Source organism: Eleutherodactylus coqui, chromosome 1, assembly GCF_035609145.1.
Source record: "Eleutherodactylus coqui strain aEleCoq1 chromosome 1, aEleCoq1.hap1, whole genome shotgun sequence".
NCBI lineage: Eukaryota > Metazoa > Chordata > Amphibia > Anura > Eleutherodactylidae > Eleutherodactylus > Eleutherodactylus coqui.
In genome coordinates, this window is record NC_089837.1 from 365350701 (window position 1) to 365376717 (window position 26017).

The following is a 26017-nucleotide window of genomic DNA, read 5'->3' on the forward strand; positions in this document are numbered from 1 at the left end:
GCATATTGCAAGTTTAAATTTTATGCACGCAAATGCTTCCATCTGAAGGAGCCCTTAAAGGGGTTGTTGCATTGCAGACAAGTCCTATAACATGAGAACCCCTGCTGCAGTCAGCTGGTCTTGCTAGGTTTGTGCCACTAACCCCCTGGAAATCAGTTGATCTTTCCAGAGAAATTGCCTTCAGTTGCTCAACTTTCCTGCAGTAGCTTTCTGAATATTTTTCTTGTAATCAAACTACTAACGACCACGTGTCTGTTTGTATGTATGTAAGTATGTGTGTGAGTGAGTCTCATAGCTCGGCTCCCTGGCATCGTCATAGTCCCGCCCCCTGACACGGTCATAGCTCCGCCCCTGGCACTGTTATGGCAGGTCTGAACACATTGAGAATACAGCTAAGCCATTATTATGTCAGAGACAAACCAGCGGTCCTGACAGGAGACACTGACCTACCATCACCATAGAGATCCGATAGGCTGAAGGACCTGTGGTGACGTCTCTGCTGTGGGAGGAGCCATTCTGGAGTTTGGTAGTACTGTATACTGTGTGGGTGGAGTCAGGGATCACATGGCCAGGGGCTCATCACTGTATTCCAGGAGCTGTGTGTGTCATGTGTGCAGTCAGCATAAATGTAGTAGAGCTGTGAGCGGCTGTTTGTCTAATGTGCTGTGCGTGTAATGTGTATAGTCATCATGGATGTATGTCACGTAACACAGCTGTGTTTATGACATGCATGACATGTAGCAGAGCTGAGTTTGTAACATGTGCATGTACTGTGGCACAGCTGTGTCTGTCATACAGCAGAGCTGTGTTTGTACCATGTGCATGTCATGTTTGTCAGGCAGATGTCATGTACCAAAGCTTTGTCTGTCAGGTGCATGGCATGTAGCACAGCTGTGTGTGTCTGTCACACACCCATGTACTACAGCTATGTGTGTGATGTGCATGTAGCAAAGCTGTGTGACGCATTGCACCACTTACTAATATGATATGATGAAAGGGATTGGAGTTGGCCACAGGTCCTAAACCAGCAGAGGTCGACAGCAGCCGTGTGCTTACAAGACCTGCTATGATGTCACCATCATGTGATCAGTCACCAGGGCTCTGAATTCCACCCCTGATCAAATAACGGCAGTATCATCACAGGTCCTATAAGCACACAGCTGCTGTCAGACTCTGCATGTTTTAGGACCTATAATTACATCATCGTCATGTGATCAGGGGCGGAGCACAAAGCCTCGGTGATTGATCACATGAAACTCACAGTCACTCACAGACAGGTGGTCCTATTATAAGTAGTAGATATGGACATATAGAAAGTGATAAGCCATGTGATACAAGCTCTATAATTAAAAACCCTATTTGAATTGTTGTAATAGATATTTTCCAGAGGTAAAATCACTCATTGCGGTAAATCCTTGTGAAACAGTCAAGGTTTATATTTTTGCTTTTATTTGGTCTTCATTCAGCAATTCACTTACTAGAGCTATTAAATAACCTTGGAGCGGGGGTTGGGAATTGCACATTAATTATGTTGTCAAGGACTTTGTTTCAGGAATGATGTTTTAATATGACTTCGCTGTGTTCTTGTAATGTTGAAAAATATTTTCCAATAAAGGGATGAACATTACCTTTAACTGTAAGAGGGGTTTTGGCTATGTAGCTATGATAGAGGAGACTAATTTGGAAGATGCTGGTGTCCTGGACGAGATCAGTCAAAGTAATATATCAGTAAACACAGTTCTAATAAAGCAAACAGGCTCATATAGAAAAGTTAAAGCTAAGTTTGTGTTAATTATAATGCGCTCCGTTATGCTTCGTTTTGGTGATTGTGTCCCTTTGAAGTCCTTAATATTACAATAAATATTAATCAACATTCTGACCCCCACTGCTTGGTTTCATGCATGATAAATTCTTCTCATGTTCAGCATTGTTGAGTATTTGTAATGCTGATAGCAATGAATGCATGGCTGTTTGTTTGAACTATCCCTACATTCATTTATCATCTCTGTGTGTTCTGCCCTTGCTGCAATTAACCTGCTGCTAATCTACTTGTTGTTTATTAACATATTCATGGTCATATTTTATTCCTTCCATCACTTGCTATGCAGGTTCTATATGCTAAATGTTATAGGTTTTCACCCACTTTTACAAAAAGTTAATTGCTATTAGTTCTGAGCAAATGAGTGCTGGTATGATATATTTCCTCCCATGATGGGGTCCATCAAGCAGCTAATTCTAGTTGTATCACATGTACAAATATCATGAACAACTGCAAAATATACAACATATTGGTCTTTATTGGTAGATTCAGTATTCTTAGGGCTTAAACAGATGGGCTTGATTTTGTCCTGCCATGCGGCCGTGAAAATTGATTTCAATGGTTTTGTTTTCACTAGCGGTATTCTCGCGCATTAAGGCCCCCATCACGCAGGCATTACTTCGACGCTAAGTTAGCCATGTTATAAAGTCAGGATTAGCGATGAGCGAACGTGCTAGTTTAGTACAATTACTTGATCGAGCATCGCTTTTTTCGAGTAACTGCCTTCGGGGGGCGCCAGGGGACGGGGGGCGGCGAGGTGGAGCCGGGGTAGCAGGTGGGAGCTCTCTCTCTCTCTTTCCCCCCACTCCCCACCGCAACCCCCCGCTCACCCCCCGAATTTTTTCGCCCAATTAGGCAGTTACTCGAAAAAAGCGATGCTCGATCGAGTAATTGCTCTAAACGAGCACGTTCGCTCACCATGACTCATGATCATCAGAGCAGTAAATCACATGAACGAAGCTATTATTTGTGGTTTTTCCATCCATTCACATGGCAAGGCTCCCATAGACTACCATAAGTCTATGGAGCCTCTTGAGTTGTGCAATTCAAAGTAAGGACCTATCTTTTAGTGCAGCAAGAAATTTTGGGTGTTGAAATAATGCAGTCCAATTTTTGGGTGCATCAAAAAAAAATGTTCATCTGAAGGAATTCATTGGAAACCATTGCCTCTAATAGTTGTAATTTTTTTGGCGCATCTACTTAGCTTCGAAATAACACTCGTGTGAAAGAGGCCTAACAGTAAGTGCAAGAAAGATAGGGCGGGACTAGAGATGAGCGAGCACCAAAATGCTCGGGTGCTCGTTACTCGGGACGAAATTTTCACGATGCTCGAGGGTTCGATTCGAGTAACGAACCCCATTGAAGTCAATAGGCGACCCGAGCATTTTTGTATATCGCCGATGCTCGCTAAGGTTTCCATTTGTGAAAATCTGGGCAATTCAAGAAAGTGATGGGAACAACAGAGCAACGGATAGGGCAGGCGAGGGGCTACATGTTGGGCTGCATCTCAAGTTCCCAGGTCCCACTATTAAGCCACAATAGCGGCAAGAGTGGCCCCCCCCCCTCCCAACAATTTTTACTTCTGAAAAGCTCTCATTAGCAATGCATACCTTAGCTAAGCCACAAGAAGAAAAAAAGAAACACAGCAGCACTCCAAGGATTCAGCCACACCGCTGGTGCAAGGCACTATGCAATAGCCCAGTTAGGGTCCCGACTCCCTGGGTCCACTGTTGATCAGCAATGTAGAAAGGAGGAACCAGGCAGCATTCATTGAAGTCTTCTTTATTAAATTTAATAAAGAAGACTTCAATGAATGCTGCCTGGTTCCTCCTTTCTACATACCTTAGCTAAGCACCACACTACCTCCAACAAAGCACAATCACTGCCTGCATGACACTCCGCTGCCACTTCTCCTGGGTCACATGCTGCCCAACCCCCCCCCCCCCCGCACAACCCAGTGTCCACAGCGCACACCAAATTGTCCCTGCGCAGCCTTCAGCTGCCCTCATGCCACACCACCCTCATGTCTATTTATAAGTGCGTCTGCCATGAGGAGGAACCGCAGGCACACACTGCAGAGGGTTGGCACGGCTAGGCAGCGACCCTCTTTAAAAGGGGCGGGGCGATAGCCCACAATGCTGTACAGAAGCAATGAGAAATATAATCCTGTGCCACCGTCATCAGGAGCTGCACAGGTGGGCATAGCAATGGGGAACCTATGTGCCACACACTATTCATTCTGTCAAGGTGTCTGCATGCCCCAGTCAGACCGCGTTTTTTTATAAATAGTCACAGGCAGGTACAACTCCGCAATGGGAATTCCGTGTGCACCCACAGCATGGGTGGCTCCCTGGAACCCACCGGCTGTACATAAATGTATCCCATTGCAGTGCCCTGGACAGCAGAGCTAACGTCAGATTAAATGCAGGTGGGCTTCGGCCCACACTGCATGCCCCAACCTGACCGGGGTTTTTAATTCATAGACACAGGCAGGTACAACTCCCTATTGTGAAGTCCCTGTGGACCGACAGCATGGGTGGGTGCCAGGAAGCCACCAGCGGTACATACATATATCCCATTGCATTGCCCATCACAGCTGAGGTAATGTCATGTTTAATGCAGGTGGGCTTCGGCCCACACTGCATGCCCCAGTCAGACTGGGGTTCTTTAGAAGTGGACACATGCAGTTACAACTCCGTGTGGACCGACAGCATAGGTGGCTCCCTGGAAACCCACAGGCGGTACATAAATATATCCCATTGCATTGCCCATCACAGCTGAGGTAATGTCATGTTTAATGCAGGTGGGCTTCGGCCCACACTGCATGCCCCAGTCAGACTGGGGTTCTTTAGAAGTGGACACATGCAGTTACAACTCCGTGTGGACCGACAGCATGGGTGGGTGCCAGGAAGCCACCGGCGGTACATAAATATATCCCATTGCAGTGCCCAGCACAGCTGATGTAACGTCAGCTTTAATGCAGGTGGGCAAAAAATTAATTAGATTACACTGTAGGCGAGGGCCCCAAAAAATTGGTGTACCAACAGTACTAATGTACCTCAGAAAAATTGCCCATGCCCAACCAAGAGGGCAGGTGAAACCCATTAATCGCTTTGGTTAATGTGGCTTAATTTGTAACTAGGCCTGGAGGCAGCCCAGTTAAAATAAAAATTGGTTCAGGTGCAAGTTTCAACGCTTTAAAGAGCATTGAAACGGATAAAAATTGTTTACAAAAATTATATGACTGAGCCTTGTGGGCCTAAGAAAAATTGCCCGTTCGGCGTGATTACGTCAGGTTTCAGGAGGAGGAGCAGGATGAATATTATACACAGATTGATGAAGCTAAAAGGTCCACGTTTTTGATGGTGATAGAGAACAATGCTTCCATCCGTGGGTGCAGCCTACGTATTGCTTAGGTATCGCTGCTGTCCGCTGGTGGAGAAGAGAAGTCTGGGAAATCCAGGCTTTGTTCATCTTGATGAGTGTAAGCCTGTCGGCACTGTGGGTTGACAGGCGGGTACGCTTATCTGTGATGATTCCCCCAGCCGCACTAAACACCCTCTCTGACAAGACGCTAGCCGCAGGACAAGCAAGCACCTCCAGGGCATACAGCGCGAGTTCAGGCCACGTGTCCAGCTTCGACACCCAGTAGTTGTAGGGGGCAGAGGCGTCACGGAAGACGGTCGTGCGATCGGCTACGTACTCCCTCACCATCCTTTTACAGTGCTCTCGCCGACTCAGCCTTGACTGGGGAGCGGTGACACAGTCTTGCTGGGGAGCCAGAAAGCTGTCAAAGGCCTTAGAGAGTGCTCCCCTGCCTGTGCTGTACATGCTGCCTGATCTCCGCGCCTCCCCTGCTACCTGGCCCTCGGAACTGCGCCTTCTGCCACTAGCGCTGTCGGATGGGAATTTTACCATCAGCTTGTCCGCCAGGGTCCTGTGGTATAGCATCACTCTCGAACCCCTTTCCTCTTCGGGTATGAGAGTGGAAAGGTTCTCCTTATACCGTTGGTCGAGCAGTGTGTACACCCAGTAATCCGTAGTGGCCAGAATGCGTGTAACGCGAGGGTCACGAGAAAGGCATCCTAACATGAAGTCAGCCATGTGTGCCAGGGTACCTGTACGCAACACATGGCTGTCCTCACTAGGAAGATCACTTTCAGGATCCTCCTCCTCCTCCTCAGGCCATACACGCTGAAAGGATGACAGGCAAGCAGCATGGGTACCCTCAGCAGTGGGCCAAGCTGTCTCTTCCCCCTCCTCCTCATGCTCCTCCTCCTCCTCAACGCGCTGAGATATAGACAGGAGGGTGCTCTGACTATCCAGCGACATACTGTCTTCCCCCGGCTCGGTTTCCGAGCGCAAAGCGGCTGCCTTTATGGTTTGCAGGGAAGTTCTCAAGATGCATAGCAGAGGAATGGTGACACTAATGATTGCAGCATCGCCGCTCACCATCTGGGTAGACTCCTCAAAGTTTCCAAGGACCTGGCAGATGTCTGCCAACCAGGCCCACTCTTCTGTAAAGAATTGAGGAGGCTGACTGCCACTGCGCCGCCCATGTTGGAGTTGGTATTCCACTATAGCTCTACACTGCTCATAGAGCCTGGCCAACATGTGGAGCGTAGAGTTCCACCGTGTGGGCACGTCGCACAGCAGTCGGTGCACTGGCAGATAAAACTGATGTTGCAGGGTGCACAGGGTGGCAGCGTCCGTGTGGGACTTGCAGAAATGTGCGCAGAGCCGGCGCAGCTTTCCGAGCAGGTCTGACAAGCGTGGGTAGCTTTTCAGAAAGCGCTGAACCACCAAATTAAAGACGTGGGCCAGGCATGGCACGTGCGTGAGGCTGCCGAGCTGCCGAGCCGCCACCAAGTTACGGCCGTTGTCACACACGACCATGCACGGTTGGAGGCTCAGCGGCGCAAGCCAGCGGTCGGTCTGCTCTGTCAGACCCTGCAGCAGTTCGTGGGCCATGTGCCTCTTCTCTCCTAAGCTGAGTTGTTTCAGCACGGCCTGCTGACGCTTGCCCACCGCTGTGCTGCCGTGCCGCGTAACACCGACTGCTGGCGACGTGCTGCTGCTGACACATCTTGATTGCGAGACAGAGGTTGCGTAGGAGGAGGAGGGTGGTTTAGTGGAGGAAGCATACACCGCCGCAGATACCACCACCGAGCTGGGGCCCGCAATTCTGGGGGTGGGTAGGACGTGAGCGGTCCCAGGCTCTGACTCTGTCCCAGCCTCCACTAAATTCACCCAATGTGCCAACAGGGAGATATAGTGGCCCTGCCCGCCTGTGCTTGTCCACGTGTCCGTTGTTAAGTGGACCTTGGCAGTAACCGCGTTGGTGAGGGCGTGTACAATGTTGCGGGAGACGTGGTCGGCAGGACTTGGACGGCACATCGGGAAAAGTAGTGGCAACTGGGAATTGAGTAGCGCGGGGCCGCCACCGCCATCATACTTTTGAAAGCCTCCGTTTCCACAACCCTATACGGCAGCATCTCCAGGCTGATAAATTTGGCTATCTGCACGTTTAACGCTTGAGCGTGCGGGTGCGTGGCGGCGTACTTGCGCTTGCGCTCCAACACTTGCGCTAGCGACGGCTGGACGATGCGCTGAGAGGCATTGGTGGATGGGGCCAAGGACAGCGGAGGTGAGGGTGTGGGTGCAGGCCAGGAGACGGTAGTGCCTGTGTCCTGAGAGGGGGGTTGGATCTCAGTGGCAGGTTGGGGCACAGGGGGAGAGGCAGCGGTCCTTCGTCCCATACCTTAGTGGGGTGCTTGGCCATCATATGTCTGCGCATGCTGGTGGTGGTGGCTCCCCGGCTGATCTTGGTGCGACAACGGTTGCACACCACTGTTCGTCGGTCGTCTGCACTCTCAGTGAAAAACTGCCAGACTTTTGAGCACCTCGGCCTCTGCACGGTGGCATGGCGTGAGGGGGCGCTTCGGGAAACAGTTGGTGGATTATTCGGTCTGGCCCTGCCTCTACCCCTGGCCACTGCACTGGCTCTTCCAACCTGCCCTGCTGCTGCCCTTGCCTCCCCCTCTGAAGACCTGTCCCCAGTAGGCGTAGCAAACCAGGTGGGATCAGTCACCTCATCGTCCCGCTGCTCTTCCTCCGAATCCTCTGTGCGCTCCTCCCTTGGACTTACTCCAATTACTACTACCTGAGTGATAGACAACTGTGTCTCATCGTCATCGTCCTCCTCACCCACTGAAAGCTCTTGAGACAGTTGCCGGAAGTCCCCAGCCTCATCCCCCGGACCCCGGGAACTTTCCAAAGGTTGGGCATCGGTCACGACAAACTCCTCCAGTGGGAGAGGATTCGGAACCATTGCTGCCCATTCTGGGCAGGGGCCCGAGAACAGTTCCTGGGAGTCTGCCTGCTCCTCAGAATGTATCATTGTAATGGAGTGAGGAGGCTGGGAGGAAGGCGGAGCAGCAGCCACAGGATTCAGAGTTGCAGCAGTGGACGGCGTAGAACTCTGGGTGGTCGATAGATTGCTGGATGCACTTTCTGCCATCCACGACAGCACCTGCTCACACTGCTCATTTTCTAATAAAGGTCTACCCGTTGGACCCATTAATTGTGAGATGAATGTGGGGATGCCAGAAACGTGCCTCTCTCCTAATCCCGCAGCAGTCGGCTGCGATACACCTGGATCAGGAGCTCGGCCTGTGACCACACCCTGACTTGGGCCTCCGCGTCCTCGCCCGCGTCCACGTCCTCTAGGCCTACCCCTACCCCTCAGCATGCTGTATTACCAGTAGTGCAGAAACAGAACGCTGTAATTAAATGTGCCGCTTATTGGCCTGTGGTTGGAGGCTGACTTCGCTTACGGAACGCACAGCAGAGCAGGAAAGAATTTTGCGCAAGCCTGCTGTAACACTTAGCTGGCTGCGTATGAATTAGGACAACTACCCCCAGCAGAGACGCAGTACAGTCAGGATGGTCACAGGCAGCCCAAATAGATTTTTTTTCCCAAATTTTTTTGGAAAAGCCCACTGCCTATATAGACTGTATATGTCTTTCACTGTCCCTGCCTCACCACCACTACTGGCCCTGGACTATGTAAAATTACTGCAGACTGTTTCACTCTGGACAGGATGACAGCGGTGATGTAAGAGGCAACGCAGAGCCAGGAAAGAATTTTGCGCAAGCCTGCTGTAACACTTAGCTGGCTGCGTATGAATTAGGACAACTACCCCCAGCAGAGACGCAGTACAGTCAGGACGGTCACAGGCAGCCCAAATAGATTTTTTTTCCCAAATTTTTTTGGAAAAGCCCACTGCCTATATAGACTGTATATGTCTTTCACTGTCCCTGCCTCACCACCACTACTGGCCCTGGACTATGTAAAATTACTGCAGGACGCAATGCTCTGGACGCAATGCTCTGCACGGCCGATATACAAAAAAAAAATGTGCAACACTGCAAAAAGCAGCCTCAACAGTACTGCAGACAGTCAGATGTGGCCCTAAGAAGGACCGTTGGGGTTCTTGAAGCCTAAAATCACTCCTAACGCTTTCCCTATAGCAGCTACGGCATCAGCAGCACTTTCCCTGATCTCTGTCAGAATGCATCTGTGGTGAGCATTCGGGAGGGGCCGATTTATATACTCTGGTGACACCTGATCTCGCCAGCCACTCACTGCAGGGGGGTGGTATAGGGCTTGAACGTCGCAGGGGGAAGTTGTAATGCCTTCCCTGTCTTTCTATTGGCCAGAAAAGTGCGCTAACGTCTCAGAGATGAAAGTGAAAGTAACTCGAACATCGCGTGGTGCTCGCCTCTAGTAACGAGCATCTCGAACACCCTATTACTCGAACGAGTATCAAGCTCGGACGGGTACGTTCGCTCACCTCTAGGCAGGACCTATATTCCCGCTTTTCTTTTCAAACTATCATGCACGGGCGCGCAGCTTGAATGGTCTGAATAAAAACAAAAAAAACCCCGCTGTAGTCATGCGCAACTATGCTCCGCAGCGAGGAGAGTAGTTGAGTGTGATTTCTAATCAGTTTTTAGGTCAATAACTAGATTTACAGGTGTTTGGACCACTCTAAAATGTAGCTAAACCATGATATCATCTGCTTTAGTGCTTTTTTTTGTTAAGGAAAAATGATGATGGTGGGATGGGAACTACAGGGACTGCCTCAATTTAGATAACATTACTTGACTGCTCCTCTCTACACACATGTCAATCCTTGATCCATTCTGACAATGTTCAGTCTTCTATGTATACATGAGCTTTCTAGCACCATGTAATTCCCCTACAATGTAACGGGTTATTCGTCAAATGATGAGTGGCATCAATATAAAGCAGGACAAGGAAATTTGTGCCTAAAAAGAGAGAAATAGTCCACTTTCCAGGCAGCAGAAGAGCACAGAAGTAAAACACTAGAGAATGTCTTTTGAAGCATTTATCTATACAATATGTTAAAGAATCTAGAATTAAAGACTTATCCAATCTTCACTGAGGCAAAAGCATGTATCTTGAACAAAAATAGGATTCCTCTTACTTCAATAGAGTAACGGAATATGGAGTGGATAATTTTTGCAAAAAATACAATAGTCATGCTTTTTGCCCGAAGCAGCCTCTAGACACCAATCCAAAATCTGTAATATGGCCCTGAACCGATTATGTGCCATTTATAATACTAGTATCTTATGTGCCAGAGTAGCTTTTGGGTCCCCTCAGATATTGGAGCCTGTATGTGACTGCTACTGCTATACCTCTTATGCTCTTTTAGGTATACGCCTGCTTTTTGCATATACCATATAAAGGCTAACAACTCTAACAAAACTTGTAAAGTAAATGCCTAAAGCTAAAATACTGTATAAATATATCAGGGGGCAATACAGAGATCTCTCCAATCATCAATTTATACCCAGGAGTGTGACAAAGGGACATTCTCTGTGCCTAGAAGAAAGAAGGTTCTACATCAACATAGGGGGTTCTTTAGTATAAGTGCAGTAACACTAAAGATACTTTTACAGGCTGACAGTTGCCCGAATAATCACTCAAAGAATCAATTACAGTAGACTCGTGTACACATGACCTCAACACACCACTGGGCAAGTCACTCTGTTGCAACTAGTCATTCCATTTCAGCTCACTGAAAAGGAACAACTATTGAACAGCTCAGTCTAAGCAGGAGTTCCTCCATCTCTGAATGAATCCTGTTTACAGTGAATGGAGTCAAGCGTCAAGAAGAGATCTCTGGCATGCTCCACCTCCATTATCTGACATAATATCACTCTTCTGTAAAATCACAGGCGTGATAGTGGCTGATAGTTGTAAAGGTAAAGAACTCTCTGCCTGAGAACATTATAATGCCGACTTGGCAGAAGAGTACAAGAGGAGCCTAGTTACATTTCTTGAGCATAATCTATCTATCTATCTATCTATCTATCTATCTATATATATATATATATATGTGAAAGTCCTCACTGACTGACTCACTCGCTCACTGACTCACTGACGGACTCACCACTAATTCTCTAACTTCCCGGTGGTTGTACAAATATAAATTTGGCACGGCCATTCTTTAGGTCCTAAATAGGAAAAGTAAAGGGGTCACAACTCGATTATTCAATGCTAATTGCAAAAGTATTGGCACCCCTATGTAATGTCCTAATCTAATTCTTCAACTTCCCCGTGTCATAGAAACATGAAATTTGGCATGACCATTCTTTAGGTCTTAAATAGAAAAAGTAAAGGGTCACAACTCTATTACTCAATGCTAATTGCAAAAGTAAGTGAACCCCTATGTAATGTAACTCCCTGGTGTCCTACAAGCGTAATATTTGGGAGGGCATTCTTTAGGTCCTAAAGAGGAAAAGTAAAGGGATCACAACTCGATTATTCTATGCTAATTGAAAAAGTAAGTGCATCCCTATGTAATGTAACCTCCTGCTGTCGTATAAGCATGAAATTTGGCAGAGCATTCTTTAGATCCTAAATAGGATAAGTAAAGGGATCACTATTAGATTATGCAATGCTAAGTGCAAAAGTAAGCGCACCCCTAAGTAATCTGACTTCCCGGTGTTGTACAAGCGTGAAATTTGGCACAACAATCTAATTGACCTCTGTGTACATATACTAAGAAGAATCTACCTCACCTATATGTGTATATACTGAGAATAATCTAACTGACCTCTGTGATCATATACTGAAAGGCTGTAAAGTACATAAGGAAGTAGCCATGGACTGCAGGGATGGAGCATGCCTTTAAGGCTAAAAAAGGGGCTGCAACCTCCAGTCTGGGGTTAAATTTGAATAAAAGAGGTGTTACCTTTAAGAGCAAAAGAGTAGGAGGTAAACACCTGTAACAAAGTAACTCTGGTGAAGCCGGATATTTCAGCTTGTAATAATATATATTATTCCTTCCTCTGGATCAACGCTACAGGATAATAGGCTCAACTGGATGGACATGTGTCTTTTTTTCAACCTTACATACTATGTTACTATGTAAATCTCGTACTTATATGTAGGAAGGCTACTGTTTTCCTGTTCATTTTAAACCAAGTTCACATCTACACTGAAACCTCCGTTCTGCAGTTCCATTGCAGATCCGGCACAAAATACCAGAAGAAATGCAGTGCTCTTCCAGTAAAATCATGGACAGCTGAACAGAGACAGAATGGACCCCATTATAGTCAATGGGGTCCTTTCGGCGTTATTCGGTTCAGTCTTAATACAGACCCATTTGGCAAGGGGATTTCCCTTTCCTGTTCATTGAAAAGAGCAGGAAAATGTAACCCCCTCTGCAGATGTGAAAGCAGCTTTAGGGCTTAAACACACGGGCCTGTTTTAGTCCCGTTATACGGCTGTGAAAAATTGATTTCAATGGTTTTTGGGATTCTCAAACATCAATACTACACAAGAGAAAAGATAGGACTTGCCCTATCTTTCTTGCACATGGTTTTCCTACGTGCGAGAAAGATAGAGAGGAGCCTATCTTCCTGCTTCTTTTCACAAACTTGCGTCCACTAGCATAAAGATTGAATAGGCCAAAAAAAACTATTTCATGTGCTAATACGGTCTGTAACGGCAAGTGTATTAGTGTATGCGCACAAGTGATTTTGCTCTCACTCTTATGGCACATCAGGACTCTGGATCTAAGACAAGGGAATACTTTATTAATTAGAAGCAAACTGTCCAATGTGTCTAATATTGAGTGCTTCCAGATGCTGGAAGTCCCTGATCTCTAATAATGCACAGGCTGATCAGATTGGAAAAAAAGGGCTGTATGTCAACCTAAACTTTAATAGAAAAAGCTTTGGTATTGTGTCATGTGGTAGATTCTGGGATTTTTGCTACCTACAGGTTTCTGCATTGTTCGTTATATCTGCCTCTCACCCTGACTATCCCACCAAAGACTGCATTTCATTCTCAACTACTGACTTCAGTCCATTTGTAAAATTCATGTTACTACAGAATGGTAGTAAATTGAAATGTAGGTGAAATATAGCAGCATTTCCTGTAGAATTTCTATGAAAATGGTATCTGTGTGACTAGGCAAAAGTATATAAAACACAATAATAAAAAAGTCTTTCTTGTCGGGTAGCGATATTGGAAATGATATAACATGCAATAAAATATTTGTGACTCAGGCATATTTTATTTCAGCTAAAAGCATAGAAAATTATGAATAATATACTTTTACAATGTGAAGTTACTAGTACAGTAAGGTCAAAATGACACTTCTGTTCCGTGCATATATATTCTGTAGAGTAAGCTCTTACTGAGATACCTTAATAGCCAAAGTGCACAGCGAAAGCCATTTATATTGAAAAGAGACACGCCTCTACAGACTAGATGGGGAGTTCCCATAAGTCCCACTATCTCTCTGCTTTATCTTCTGAAAATAAGATTCAGTATGTTCTGAATTCAACAGAGGGCTCACGCGAGTTCCCGTCTTTCACTCTTTTTTCAACACATTCTTTAAATATTAAACCAGAGAAAAATAAATTTTCACTCCTTCACAGTTTTCCCTATCCATTGCAGGCAAATATACTTTCTTTAAAAGGTAATTGAGGTCTGACATATATGAGATGAATAATAAGACTGTGCTGTGGTAGGAATGAGGTTTTAACTGTAATCTAGAGATTCTTTAGAATAGCTAAGACAAATTATGGAGAAAAGACATTCATACAGATAAAACCTCAGAGGCAGAAGAAGGCATTAAAAATCTTATTACAAGGTATTGTCAAAGGCGAGACATTGGATGATCAAACTGTTGTTTGAAGCTATTTTTTATCATTTGCAGACCAATTATTATTTACAGCATGATGAAGTACTACGGAAAATTATTTAAGTCTTGAAATATTTAAATATAGCCAGTATGTTAGTAGCAGAATATCTATCTATCTATCTATCTATCTATCTATCTATCTATCTATCTATCTATCTATCTAATATAAGTCTATCTAATATCTATCTATCTATTTATCTATCTAATATAAGCCTATCTATCTATCTATCTATCTCATAACTATCTCCTATCTATCTATCTATCTATCTATCTATCTATCTATCTATCTATCTATCTATCTATCTAATATAAGTCTATCTAATATCTATCTATCTAATATAAGTCTATCTAATATCTATCTATCTATCTAATATAAGTCTATCTAATATCTATCTATTTATCTATCTAATATAAGTCTATCTATCTATCTCATATCTATCTCCTATCTATCTATCTATCTATCTAATATAAGTCTATCTAATATCTATCTATCTATTTAATATAAGTCTATCTAATATCTATCTATTTATCTATCTAATATAAGTCTATCTATCTTATATCTATCTCCTATCTATCTATCTATCTATCTATCTATCTATCTATCTATCTATCTATCTATCTATCTATCTATCTATCTAATATAAGTCTATCTAAGTCTATCTAATATTTATCGATCTAATATAAGTCTATCTATTATCTATCATCTATCTCATATCTATCTATCTAATATCTATCTATTTATCTATCTAATATAAGTCTATCTATCTCCTATCTATCTATCTATCTATCTATCTATCTAATATAAGTCTATCTAATATTTATCTAATATCTATCTATCTATCTATCTAATATAAGTCTATCTAATATCTATCTCCTTTCTATATATCTATCTATCTAATAAAAGTCTATCTATTATCTATCATCTATCTATCTAATATAAGTCTATCTATCTATCTAATATCTATCTATCTATCTAATATAAGTCTATCTAATAATCTATCTATCTATCTAATATAAAAGTCTATCTATCATTAGGGATGAGCGAGTATACTCGCTAAGGCACTACTCGCTCGAGTAATGTGCCTTAGCCGAGTATCTCCCCGCTCGTCCTGAAAGATTCGGGTGCTGCGGGGGAGAGCAGGGAGGAACGGAGGGGAGATCTCTCTCTCCCTCTCTCCCGCCCGCTCTGCCCCGCTCCCCGTCGCAACTCACCTGTCAGCTGCGGCGGCCCCCGAATCTTTAGAGACGAGCGGGGAGATACTCGGCTAAGGCACATTACTCGAGCGAGTAGTGCCTTAGCGAGTATACTCGCTCATCTCTATCTATCATCTATCTATCTCATATCTATCTATCTAATATCTGTCATCTATCTATCTAATATCTATCATCTATCTATCTAATATCTATCTATCTATCATCTAGCTAATATCTATCTATCTATCTATCATCTAGCTAATATCTATCTATCTATCATCTAGCTAATATCTATCTATCTAATATAAGTATATCTAATATCTATCTATCTATCTATCTATCATCTATCTATCTCATACGTATCTATCTATGTTATTTTAGGCAATTGAATGTGCTCATATTATTTTCTACACTGGACTACACTCTTTTAGTGCGTCCCCATATGTATATTACAGTATGTGCTATATTAAGTTAGATCAAATATCCAAACATCATCCCTTATTTTTTCCATCAACATTTCTCAATCATATTCCTTGAGGAACTCCAACAGGATTTCATTATGTGCCATAAAGGGAATATCAACGGTGATCATTGATGCTGCGACATTAATTAGAGAGACCATCACTTTCCAGTTCTTGTTGTATGTACATATAAAAGGCCCTGCATTTAAAAAATGTCAAAATGTATGCAATTTATGGTAATATTCCAAGGATATATTTAATTTTCCTGTTGGCACAACTATCTGAGGGCTTGTTCTTTGCAGAGTGAATCATATTTTTCAATAGTACCATATAATGTATTGAAAAACTTAAAAAAAATGTACAAGTGAGGTGTAGAATTTCTATGCAAATGCTGTCTGTGTGACTGGTGGAACCTATTCATTTTAAAATATACTCAAGTGAATGAGTCATCGTATTGGATGTGTACTCTATATAGGTGTGCTATTATCAGTGCTGTATATGATGCTAGCAGTTAAAGCTGATATAGTTTTCATATGAAATCACGTAAAATTATGAACAAGAATAAACCCCTGATGAAATATATACAGCATATAGAAATATGTAGGATTATGTCAGGTAGTAGATAGGCTGATGTCTCTATTGGATAGGGGGGATGAGAGGGTCAGAATAGTTTATGAAATCACAGGGTCTATCTTTTGAATGTTGAGCTATATAGGTAATGCTTTCTATAGTCCAGTGTGGGGACTTCTTCACATTGGCGTGATTTTGTCTCGTTATTTACAACCACATAACACGACAGAACGAAACCATTGATTTCAAAGGTTTCATTTGCACTGGATTTTTGGGTGTTAATACTACACCAGAGAAAAGATAGGACTTGCCAGACCTATCTTCCTGCTTTTTTTCCCTCAAACTCAAGCGCAATAGCACAAAGTTTGAATAGTCCAAAAAAAAACACCAGTTAATGCGCTCATGAGTTTTTGGACTTAGGCCGCAATCACAAGTGTGATTTGCTAGCAGGAGTTCCATCCGATTGCAACATGGATGGAGTGTGCACAATCTTGGCCCAAAAATGGCCCATTATTTTCTATGAGTTTATACACCTGGGCGATTTTTCTCTTGGACCAAGAATCACAGCATGTCTTGTTTTTGGGTAATAACGCACATAATTTTTTTATGGGGCAAAAAAAAGTTGTCTTGCATTTGCATACAGATGCGATTTTCAATGGAGTGCGATTTAAAAAAAAAATTTCCAATTGAAATATGTGATTTTCATGCATGTGAAAAACACATACAAAATGCATTTTCTCGCAAAACAGATCGCAATCCCAGCTAAAATCACATGCATATGAATACAGTATTGGTTCAATATTGCGCTCGCTCGTGTAAATAAGACCTTAACAAGTATGGAGATAGTGACTGAGGAACTGATGGGGAGCGTGAGGTAGAAAAATTATAGAGCAGCTATATAGAGTGCGTTTATGCGCACCTAAAGTGCGCTGCCCACTATCCTCTGCTGCAGCTGTGACAGCTGCAGCAGGGGATGCCTTGGATGTGAAACTCCTTTATGCTGTCACATCCAGGTGTTTTACCTTGTTGTCAATGCGGCCGGCGGCAGCCCCATTGACATGCAGAGAAGATCGCGATCCTCTGCTACAGCTGTGACAGCTGTGACAGAGAATTTCTTCATCTCCGCGGGGAGTCCCCTTGTCACTGAACACTGCTAACTTGTTGGAAAAACTCTGTGTAGTAACTTATAACTGGACCTATGCTGTTTATATGGTTGGGCCGGGAGAGGGTAGCCCACTAGTTGTCATTTAGGGCTGTTTTATGTAAAGCTAGAGCTGGACAGGCAGAGTTTATTTGTAGCTGATGTTTGTATAACTGTACCTCAAGTTCAAGCAAATGTTCTTTTGAGTTTAGAAGATCCATTTCCAGGATACTTGTATTGAAGTTGTGACCTGTAGTGCCTATCCCGAGCGATCCCCAACTAATTCTCTCACACACGCAATACTTTAGTATTGCAGTATTGTATTTCTGCAAGCATAGGCAGAAATACATGACAGCACTGCAAGCTTTTACATGGTCCCAGGCTGCCTTGACACCCAATCGAGACCTTGCAATCTTGTCACAGGCGCGCCATTTCCTCCCTCTGTCAAGTCACTTAAAGGCTGCTGTCAAAATTGACAGGGGCATCTAAGTTGTTAACTGTAGTTAACTTCAATCATGCGGCCAAGCGTCCACTGTCAAATACAGGCTATTTAAAAAAGCCAGACATCTTATTTAATATATAAAATAAGGGACTTATTCAATCTATGTAATACGATTATCACACACTGGGCTGAATCTCATCATAAACCATTTATAGAAATGATTCCTGCCTTTTTCCTGAAGGATCTGATTCCACTGTTGCTACTAAATATATGGCTTTTGCATGGAGTTATGTGTTAAGATAACATCAAAACATGCTTTTCTGGGTTTCCTTGAGGACGAAAATTGAAAAAAACTGCTCTACATAATTGGGGCTGGTCTTGGTGACTTATACAGTTAGTAAAGAAAGTGCACTTCAATGACACATTTTGAATATATATATATATATATATATATATATATATATATATTTATATTAACTTGCAATACTCATAACTGTTGCTGGAATATTACCAGAGTCTAAAACTGTTAATGCAAAAAGTTCATGTATAAATTCTTCAATTATGTAAGAAAGTGCATGTTCAGTCTTGATGTTACACTGATAGAGTAGGAAACTGAAATTCTCCATAATTTAGCTATTACAAATCATGGGTAGGCCAACAAAATGTAATAAAGAACATATAAATAGAAGTGGAGCAGCTTAATTCATATTGATTGTACAGTTTGATGCAGACAGCTGGAGTTCAGATAAAACTAAAAAAAGTTCTTCTATAGACTTCAAAGCATGCTAAGTAGTTGTCTGGAACAATTATATTCTGATACCTTCTACAAAGAGAAAATCACTGTGGGAATAAATGGTAGACAAGCCCAGTCCTCTGTTTATGCGAGCAGATGTTTTCGAGCATGCACAGGAAGACAAGACTTTTCTCTATTATTGTTGTACTTGATATACAGTTATCTGTATTGATAAAAATAGCTTCATGCGTCCTGAAAAAGTTTAATGTTGTCTGAGCTGTGTTTGGAAAATACTGATTAAAGATCAATTATCAATTCCACCCCTTTATTACAGAATACTTCCTGCTGAGTTTTCCTCATCTGAAGTCTATCATTTCTCAATTCATGAGTTTTTTTGGTCCAGTAGATGCTGGATTCCTATAGGTGTTAACCTTCCTAACATTACTATGTCTATAAGGTTGTCACCTAGCTTATAGAGATGCCAAACGTATATAACTCTGCCATGATATTTAAGGTTTAGAAACCCCTTTCTGAGAAATCACATAAGTGAATAATAATGCTCTTCAAACCCATTAACAATACCAATACACAAATCCTGGGATTAAGATTAGAGATGAGCGACTAGTGCTTTATGCGAGTACCTGCCCGCTCGTCTCAAAAGATTCGGGTGCCGGCGGGGGGCGGGGAGCAATGGGGGGGAGCGGGGAGGAACAGGGGGAGCTCTCTCTCATTCTCTCCCCCCCGCTTCACCCTGCTCACTCCCGCAACTCACCGCTCTCCCGCGCCGGCATCCGAATCTTTTGAGACGAGTGGGCAGGTACTCGCATAAGGCACTACTTGCTCGAGTAGTTTGCCTTAGCGAGTACGCTCGCTCATCTCTAATTAGGACCAATATCAACAAAATATACATTTTTAATTATCTCTAGTACCCCATTCCAAAATTCATGCAATTTTACACAATACCAGGCCATATGCATTAAATCTGCACTATCCAAATAACATTTTAACTAATACCTATGTAAAACAACTTTAATGGAACACTAAACACAATTACAATACTTGTTGACTTTCAGATAAAGATATCATTGGAATCACTGCTGTTCATTTATTTTCGCTAATACGGCCCGAGTCTTTTTCCCATGTTACTTTTACCTTTATTGGTATTTGCTGTAAATAGTAAGAAAGCATCTGTCTATATAAATAAGATATTACACCCTTCGTAACTCCAGAACATCCAAGAAAATTCACCAAAGGGTGTTGGACCATAAAGACAAATAATGACTGAGCCTTAGCAACAAACACATGTCATAACTGAAGGAACTGGAAAAAATATCTGTGGAGAAGATCATAAAGCACTCTAAATTGTTCAAAACTATAAAAAAAACACCCTCAGAATGTACTTGTTCTAAAAAGATTACCCTTCTCTTCTCCCATGGTGAAAATCCCTCAACCTTTAAAAAAAAACAAATAAAAAAAACTCTGGCAATTTAGGGTTCCTGCAGAGGAACATCTAGTTACAAAATCTGCTTAAATTTACTCCACAATTTAATTAATAAAATAATTGTTGGATATAGTTTCTTACTTCCTACTTTAGTCCCCCGCCCACAGACAGTTATAGAGAGGCTACAATCTGTCATTTTAGAAACTAATCTACAATTCAACTTCACCCCATTTCTTTTTCCCCACCCCTCCAACTATTGCAATGGAGACACCAAAAATATAAATGCAAACATTTGGAATGGTCAACCCTCCAGACTGTTAATCTCTTTGAAGGGTCTCCAATTTAATTCTAGTCAGTTTCTTGTTCTATAATAAATTCCTAAATATGATATGGAGTCTTAAAAAGTGACTACCTGTTTACTTTGAATGGAGGCGGGCAGCCAGAAGAGATCTTCAGCAGGCTCCTCCTCCATTCATTGAGTGATTATCACCTATATGTGAAAGCACAGAAGCAATAATTGTTGGAGTGACTTAAGCACCCAGCAGTCATCCTGTGTTCAAGGATCATTACTGCCTGAATGCAACTTCCTGACATGCTTAGATTCTAATTGGCTAAACTTTTTCTTTCAATGTTTTCCTCTTCTCTTGTAAATCATGTAAATTGGTACTGAATATTACTTGGGCCAAATAGTTTACCTGGATATTTTACAATCTTCAGATTAGACTACATTTAGACACTGCTTTTTGTGCTAAAGGAATATGGACATATAGTTCAAGGAATTGACCATAATCATTTAAAGTTTAATATAAAATATGACACTAACTTATATCATAGAATCAGGGGTGTAACTATAGAGGATGCAGGGGATGCGGTTGCACCCAGGCTCAGGAGCCTTGGGGGGCCCATAAGGCCTCTCTTCTCCATATAGGGAACCCAGTACTATGAATAAAGAATTATAGTTGGGGACCCCGTTCCAGGTTTTGCATTGGGGCCCGGGAGCTTCAAGTTACACCTCCGCATGGAGTGATTCTAGTTTTTGTTAATTGAATTGAATGACAATGATCTCAACATTTCAGCTTCAATAGGGTATGCCCAAAGATTACAATTCTTGGCGGATGGACCTATTTACCTCTTTAGCCAGTTGGTTAGTTATAGTAAACTGGGAACAAGTTAATCTCATCATCTCACTTTTCTTTGTTATTAAAATATCAACTAAAGCAGCAAAAGCTGAAATTAGCATCACTACATGACATGCATTGGTATCTTGCCTTTTAGGCTTTTTTGTATGAACAATATTTCCATACTAGCTAATAACAGTAATTCTAGTAAGAACCTCAAGTATATAAAAATCACTATGATTTTGTTTCAGTAATATATTATTTTATTACTTATATACTATATATAGAGTTAAAAATGTTGTGTACGAATCCATTTTTCAAGCATGTTAATCCCTTTAAAAGAGTCTATCCATTGTCCTTTACACATTTTTATGCTATAGTACAGGTTAAACTACAGGTTAGGCTATAATCCACCACCTACGGACAAAACGTACTGATCTTCACTTATCTTTTATATGCCCTGTGGTTAACTTATATGCATAACCAATATCTATGTAATGTCAATTACTTACATGACTTCTCCCCTATTCACAGTAATGTAAAACAGCTGGAAAGACTTTGTGCTGCTCTTATTTCAGTATGTCTGTTAGAAATTTTTCAAGTCCGAGGATCAGCTATCCTCCCATAGTACCGGACACATTTTACTAATAGCTTTCAATTATACATCTTTTGGCTCCATTCAGATGGCCATGTAACCTTTGTACCCAAGAAACTCAGGCACAACTCAGATTAGACAACATAGGGATGCCTGTCCATGTGCTGTCCGATATCCATGAGCCCTACAAATTACTGCCGAGAATAGCGATTTTAATTATTACTCAATTACAACTTTATTAAGTCAATAAAAAGTGCTCTTTTAGTCAGATTGTGAGATGTTGTGATAACCGGAGAGATCTCACATTCTCAGACTGCCTGTCTTCTCTGGGGATGTAAGACTGTTCCCATGCAGAAATCTTTAATTTGGGCTACAATTTAAAATGCACATAGTAAGCAACTATAATAGGTAATAGTTTTCCCCTCTGTAGTAACTCACTTTTTCCCATTAACTACAGTGTTATTGAATCATCTCAAATACCATCACACATTTCTGGGTTTGAGGAGGAAGACGAGGAGAATAACAAGCAATTGCTGGATAATAGATGACAATGGTGACAATAAAAGTGCTCAATAAAAGCAGGAAGATCAGGTGGTTACTACAGTATAAATGAAAAATGACCAGTCAGTCTCTACTACCGTATGAACAGACGGTCTCCTACAAGTAGGGAGTGACATATGCAGTGCTTAGAAGAGCAGTTGGGATTTTGCTATTGTCACGCAGGCATGTATTGAAGTCTGAATGTATTGTCCCTTCTTTATATGTGTTTGAAAAAATTCAAATATGACATGAAAATTTCTGCTATTGTAATCTGTTGTAGTATTTGGTACATTGTCAAATGATCGAATATGGCCAACTGCTGTCAAACATCAATGTCCACCCAATTATTAAATATAGATACTGGTTTCATAGCTATATCTTTCTTGCCCAGTGTGCTAACAGGATAATCATTTTTCATAGTAGTCTCTAAATTAGGAGATAGTGAGCTGGAAAAAACAAAACACACATTGGCAGACTATTCACAATTGCATTACAAGAGTATTGTATCTATAAAGTTCAAAAACACATTGGCTCTACCTCTTGGAGTTTTTTGCCTTCGCTTGGATCAACATTGCAGGATAATAAGCTGAACGGAAGTTTGTCTGTTTTCAGCCTTACGAAAGATGTTACTACCTTAGATACAAACAGTAGGGGGGAGTAGGGGGAGACTTTTAGCATGCGAGATCTTATTAAAAATAACCACATAATCATTTTGTACAAATATCCAAAGCTTGTTTTATCAGATACTGGTTGCATCACAATACCTGAGGGTTCACTGTGTATCTGCCTGTTTTATAGTTAAACTAAATCTTACAGTACTTGAATTCGTTATTTAAACTCACTGAGGAAGCATGAAAAAAGCTGTAATTATACACTTTAATAAAATTGAAAAACAAAAAAAGAGCAAACCAGTTAAAAGTTACAGTACTTCTTGGACTTTAAAACGAAACATTTTTTTACATTAAGAAGTAATAAAAGGGGGTGAGGAGTCCCTAAAACTGCCCATAGACAGTGTTGCCTAAATTTCAGTCCTCACGAACCCCTAACAGGTCAGGTCTTCAGGATTTCCATAGCATTGCTCAGTTGAAGTACTTGTCAGTGTCTCAGACTTTGCCACAGGATTTCTGTCTATAGGATATCTTCAAATCATGACCTCATGGGGGTCGTGAGGACTAGAATTTGGGAAACACTGGTATAGATGAATGGTACGTAATCAGTCAGTGGCACAGATGATAAGGCATGAGAAAACACTCCCAAAAACATACAGTATCTGTCAGTATTGTCTGTCATAAATGCTCAATGGCCTTTTCGATATATGAACTTCTCATATGCAATATTAATGCTCTCCTTGACATCCTTTGTCTGATAAGCACACATACTCATGATTAGTGATGAGTGAACTGGTTTGCTGCATTTCAGCAAAAAATTTGGTTTGGTGCAAATGAGCTCAAGCTGAACTTGAACTTAACCTGTCCCCCTAAAACTGGTGTATAAAACTTTCTAAGAACAATAAAAAACCCGTGTAACATTTTTAGGTCGCTTAGGAGTGTGTCTAAGTACATATGAGCTGTTTTTAATGCAAAGTTAATGAAGAAAGAGAAGAAAAAAGAAAATAAAGAAAAAGGAGAGGGAAAATACAATTTTTCTTAATTTTCCATTCTTATTACTTCTGTTTCCTTATTTTTAAAAGAATTAAAAAAAAGAATGTTAGTGGGTTTGGCCATGCCAAACTGGCCAAGGTTTGGGTTTGTGCCAAGCCAAACTTTGGCAAAGTTCCACCTGAAACAGGGTTCCACTGTTTCGGTCCACTTAGCCCTACTCATGATAACATATGATTAGAGATGAGCGAGCATGCTTGGTAAGGGCAGTTACTCGAGAGAGCACCGCTTATTTTTCGAGTAACTGCATGCTCGTTGGAGAAAATTCGGGGGGGGGGGGAGAGATCTCTCTCACTCTCCCCTCCGCTTCCCCCGCCGCCCCCAGAATTTTCTCCGACAAGCATGCAGTTACTCGAAAATAGTGGTGCTCTCTCGAGTAACTGCCCTTACCGAGCATGCTCGCTCATCTACATATAATGGATTGGTGAAAATAATCCATCTTCCCTTCTTTCCGGCATATTTCTGTAGGTAGGTGCTTGCTGCAAATGTTCCAGAATCAATGGCAAAATTGGGCACTGAAGGAATAATCTGGGCAAAACTTGCACACTATGTATGTTATGACTAAAGTAGGGAACTAGGGGTGATGCATGAAACAGGGATTCTGGTTTTGATCTTCTTTGAATTCCTGTGCCATGCTTTATCCAGCAGGCATAATACAGTTTACAAGTTTTGCTCAGGGTGTTACTGTAAGATTTTACCTAATGACTTTAATCACCTTAACAACCAAATGCTTAATTCCAAATTCCTTCATTGAAACACACATGAAACTTCTACTGTTCATTTAAGTGCAATTGTATTTAAAAAATTAGTCAATGAAAAAGACATATATAAACTCAATAACTTTCAATGTAAGCCAGAAGAAAGATCTTTAAAGTAAATGCTTATTTTTTGGCAAATAACAACTTGCAATAGAAATCCAGCATCTGTTGTAGTTAACTTTTCTAAGGACTGACCTTGATTTTTCCTATATGATCTTGTAGCGAGTCAATCAGCAAATCTCCCACTGGCTGCCAGGACCCTTTCATGGCCTCTGCTTGACGTAGTTTATGGTCCAGTTCATCCATTGCATCCTGGAGCTCCTGAAGTCTTTCAAGTGCATCATCTAATTTTTTCTGCCACTCAACTGAATGTACGTTCAACTTGTCCCACTCCGTTCCTACATCATCAACCTGTTTCTGCAGAATCCTGCTGACATTCTTGGACTGTTCTTCTATGTGATGTTCTGGAAAATGAAACATTTTTTAGCGTGAAAAGTAATTTACATTTACCATTTTACAGTACGTCCAAGCGTATATCTTCACCATGCGAATAACTAATTTAACAGAGAATCCACACAGACTGTATCAAAAGGTTTGCATAAAAGGAGAAAAGATGAGAGGTTCCGTATAACATATGGGGTGTAAATAACAGTCATTATATTATAAAATGGAAGAATGACTTTCTGCATAGTAAAAATGCAACTCTGGTTAGCAACTTATATACTAATCTGTATCGGTTTAATTACGTTCTTCAGGAATGTTAACGGGTAACATGGTATTACAGTCGTCAGGATGGTCCCCCTTGTAGTATTGTTCTCCATATTTTCATGGTTTTTCTCCAGACTCTATTGCTTTCTCCCACAATCTGAAAGCATGCTGACCTGTTAGTTTAGTGTCCAACGAAACTGCCCTTAGTGAATGCATATGATATAGGGAAAGTAGATTGTGAGATCTTATATAGACATGATGTGAGTGATGACAGCCTTTGATACACTCATCATATTCCAGAATATTGTACAGAGTATGATATTCTTGCATTCTCATAGCCTGTCCAAGCCAGGATCATATATATTAATTAGTCTCCTGGTGTAATGGATTGTAGTAAACCAAGTAAAATGCCTTTTGTAAATATATGCCTCTCCTCTACACTACTAACACAGCTTCCTGTCTGAAAGTGCTGACTGACTACTCTCTCCTCACCCCCTCCCACTGTGTCTCTAACATTTTACTTATTATGGCGCATTCTTTGTCCAGGAATTTCGAGATAAGACCTCAGCTCCTGGAGGAAAAGACCCA

At 41.9% G+C, this 26017-nt stretch overlaps 1 protein-coding gene across 1 annotated transcript in view; it reads right to left on the minus strand.

Annotated features, from left to right (window-relative positions):
- Nucleotides 1-26017, minus strand: part of DMD (dystrophin) — a 2524637-nt gene that overhangs the window by 485152 nt on the left and 2013468 nt on the right. Inside the window, exon 59 of the mRNA XM_066577956.1 lies at nt 24917-25185. Within this exon, the coding sequence (XP_066434053.1) occupies nt 24917-25185 (269 nt within the window). The remainder of the gene's footprint in view (nt 1-24916; nt 25186-26017) is intronic.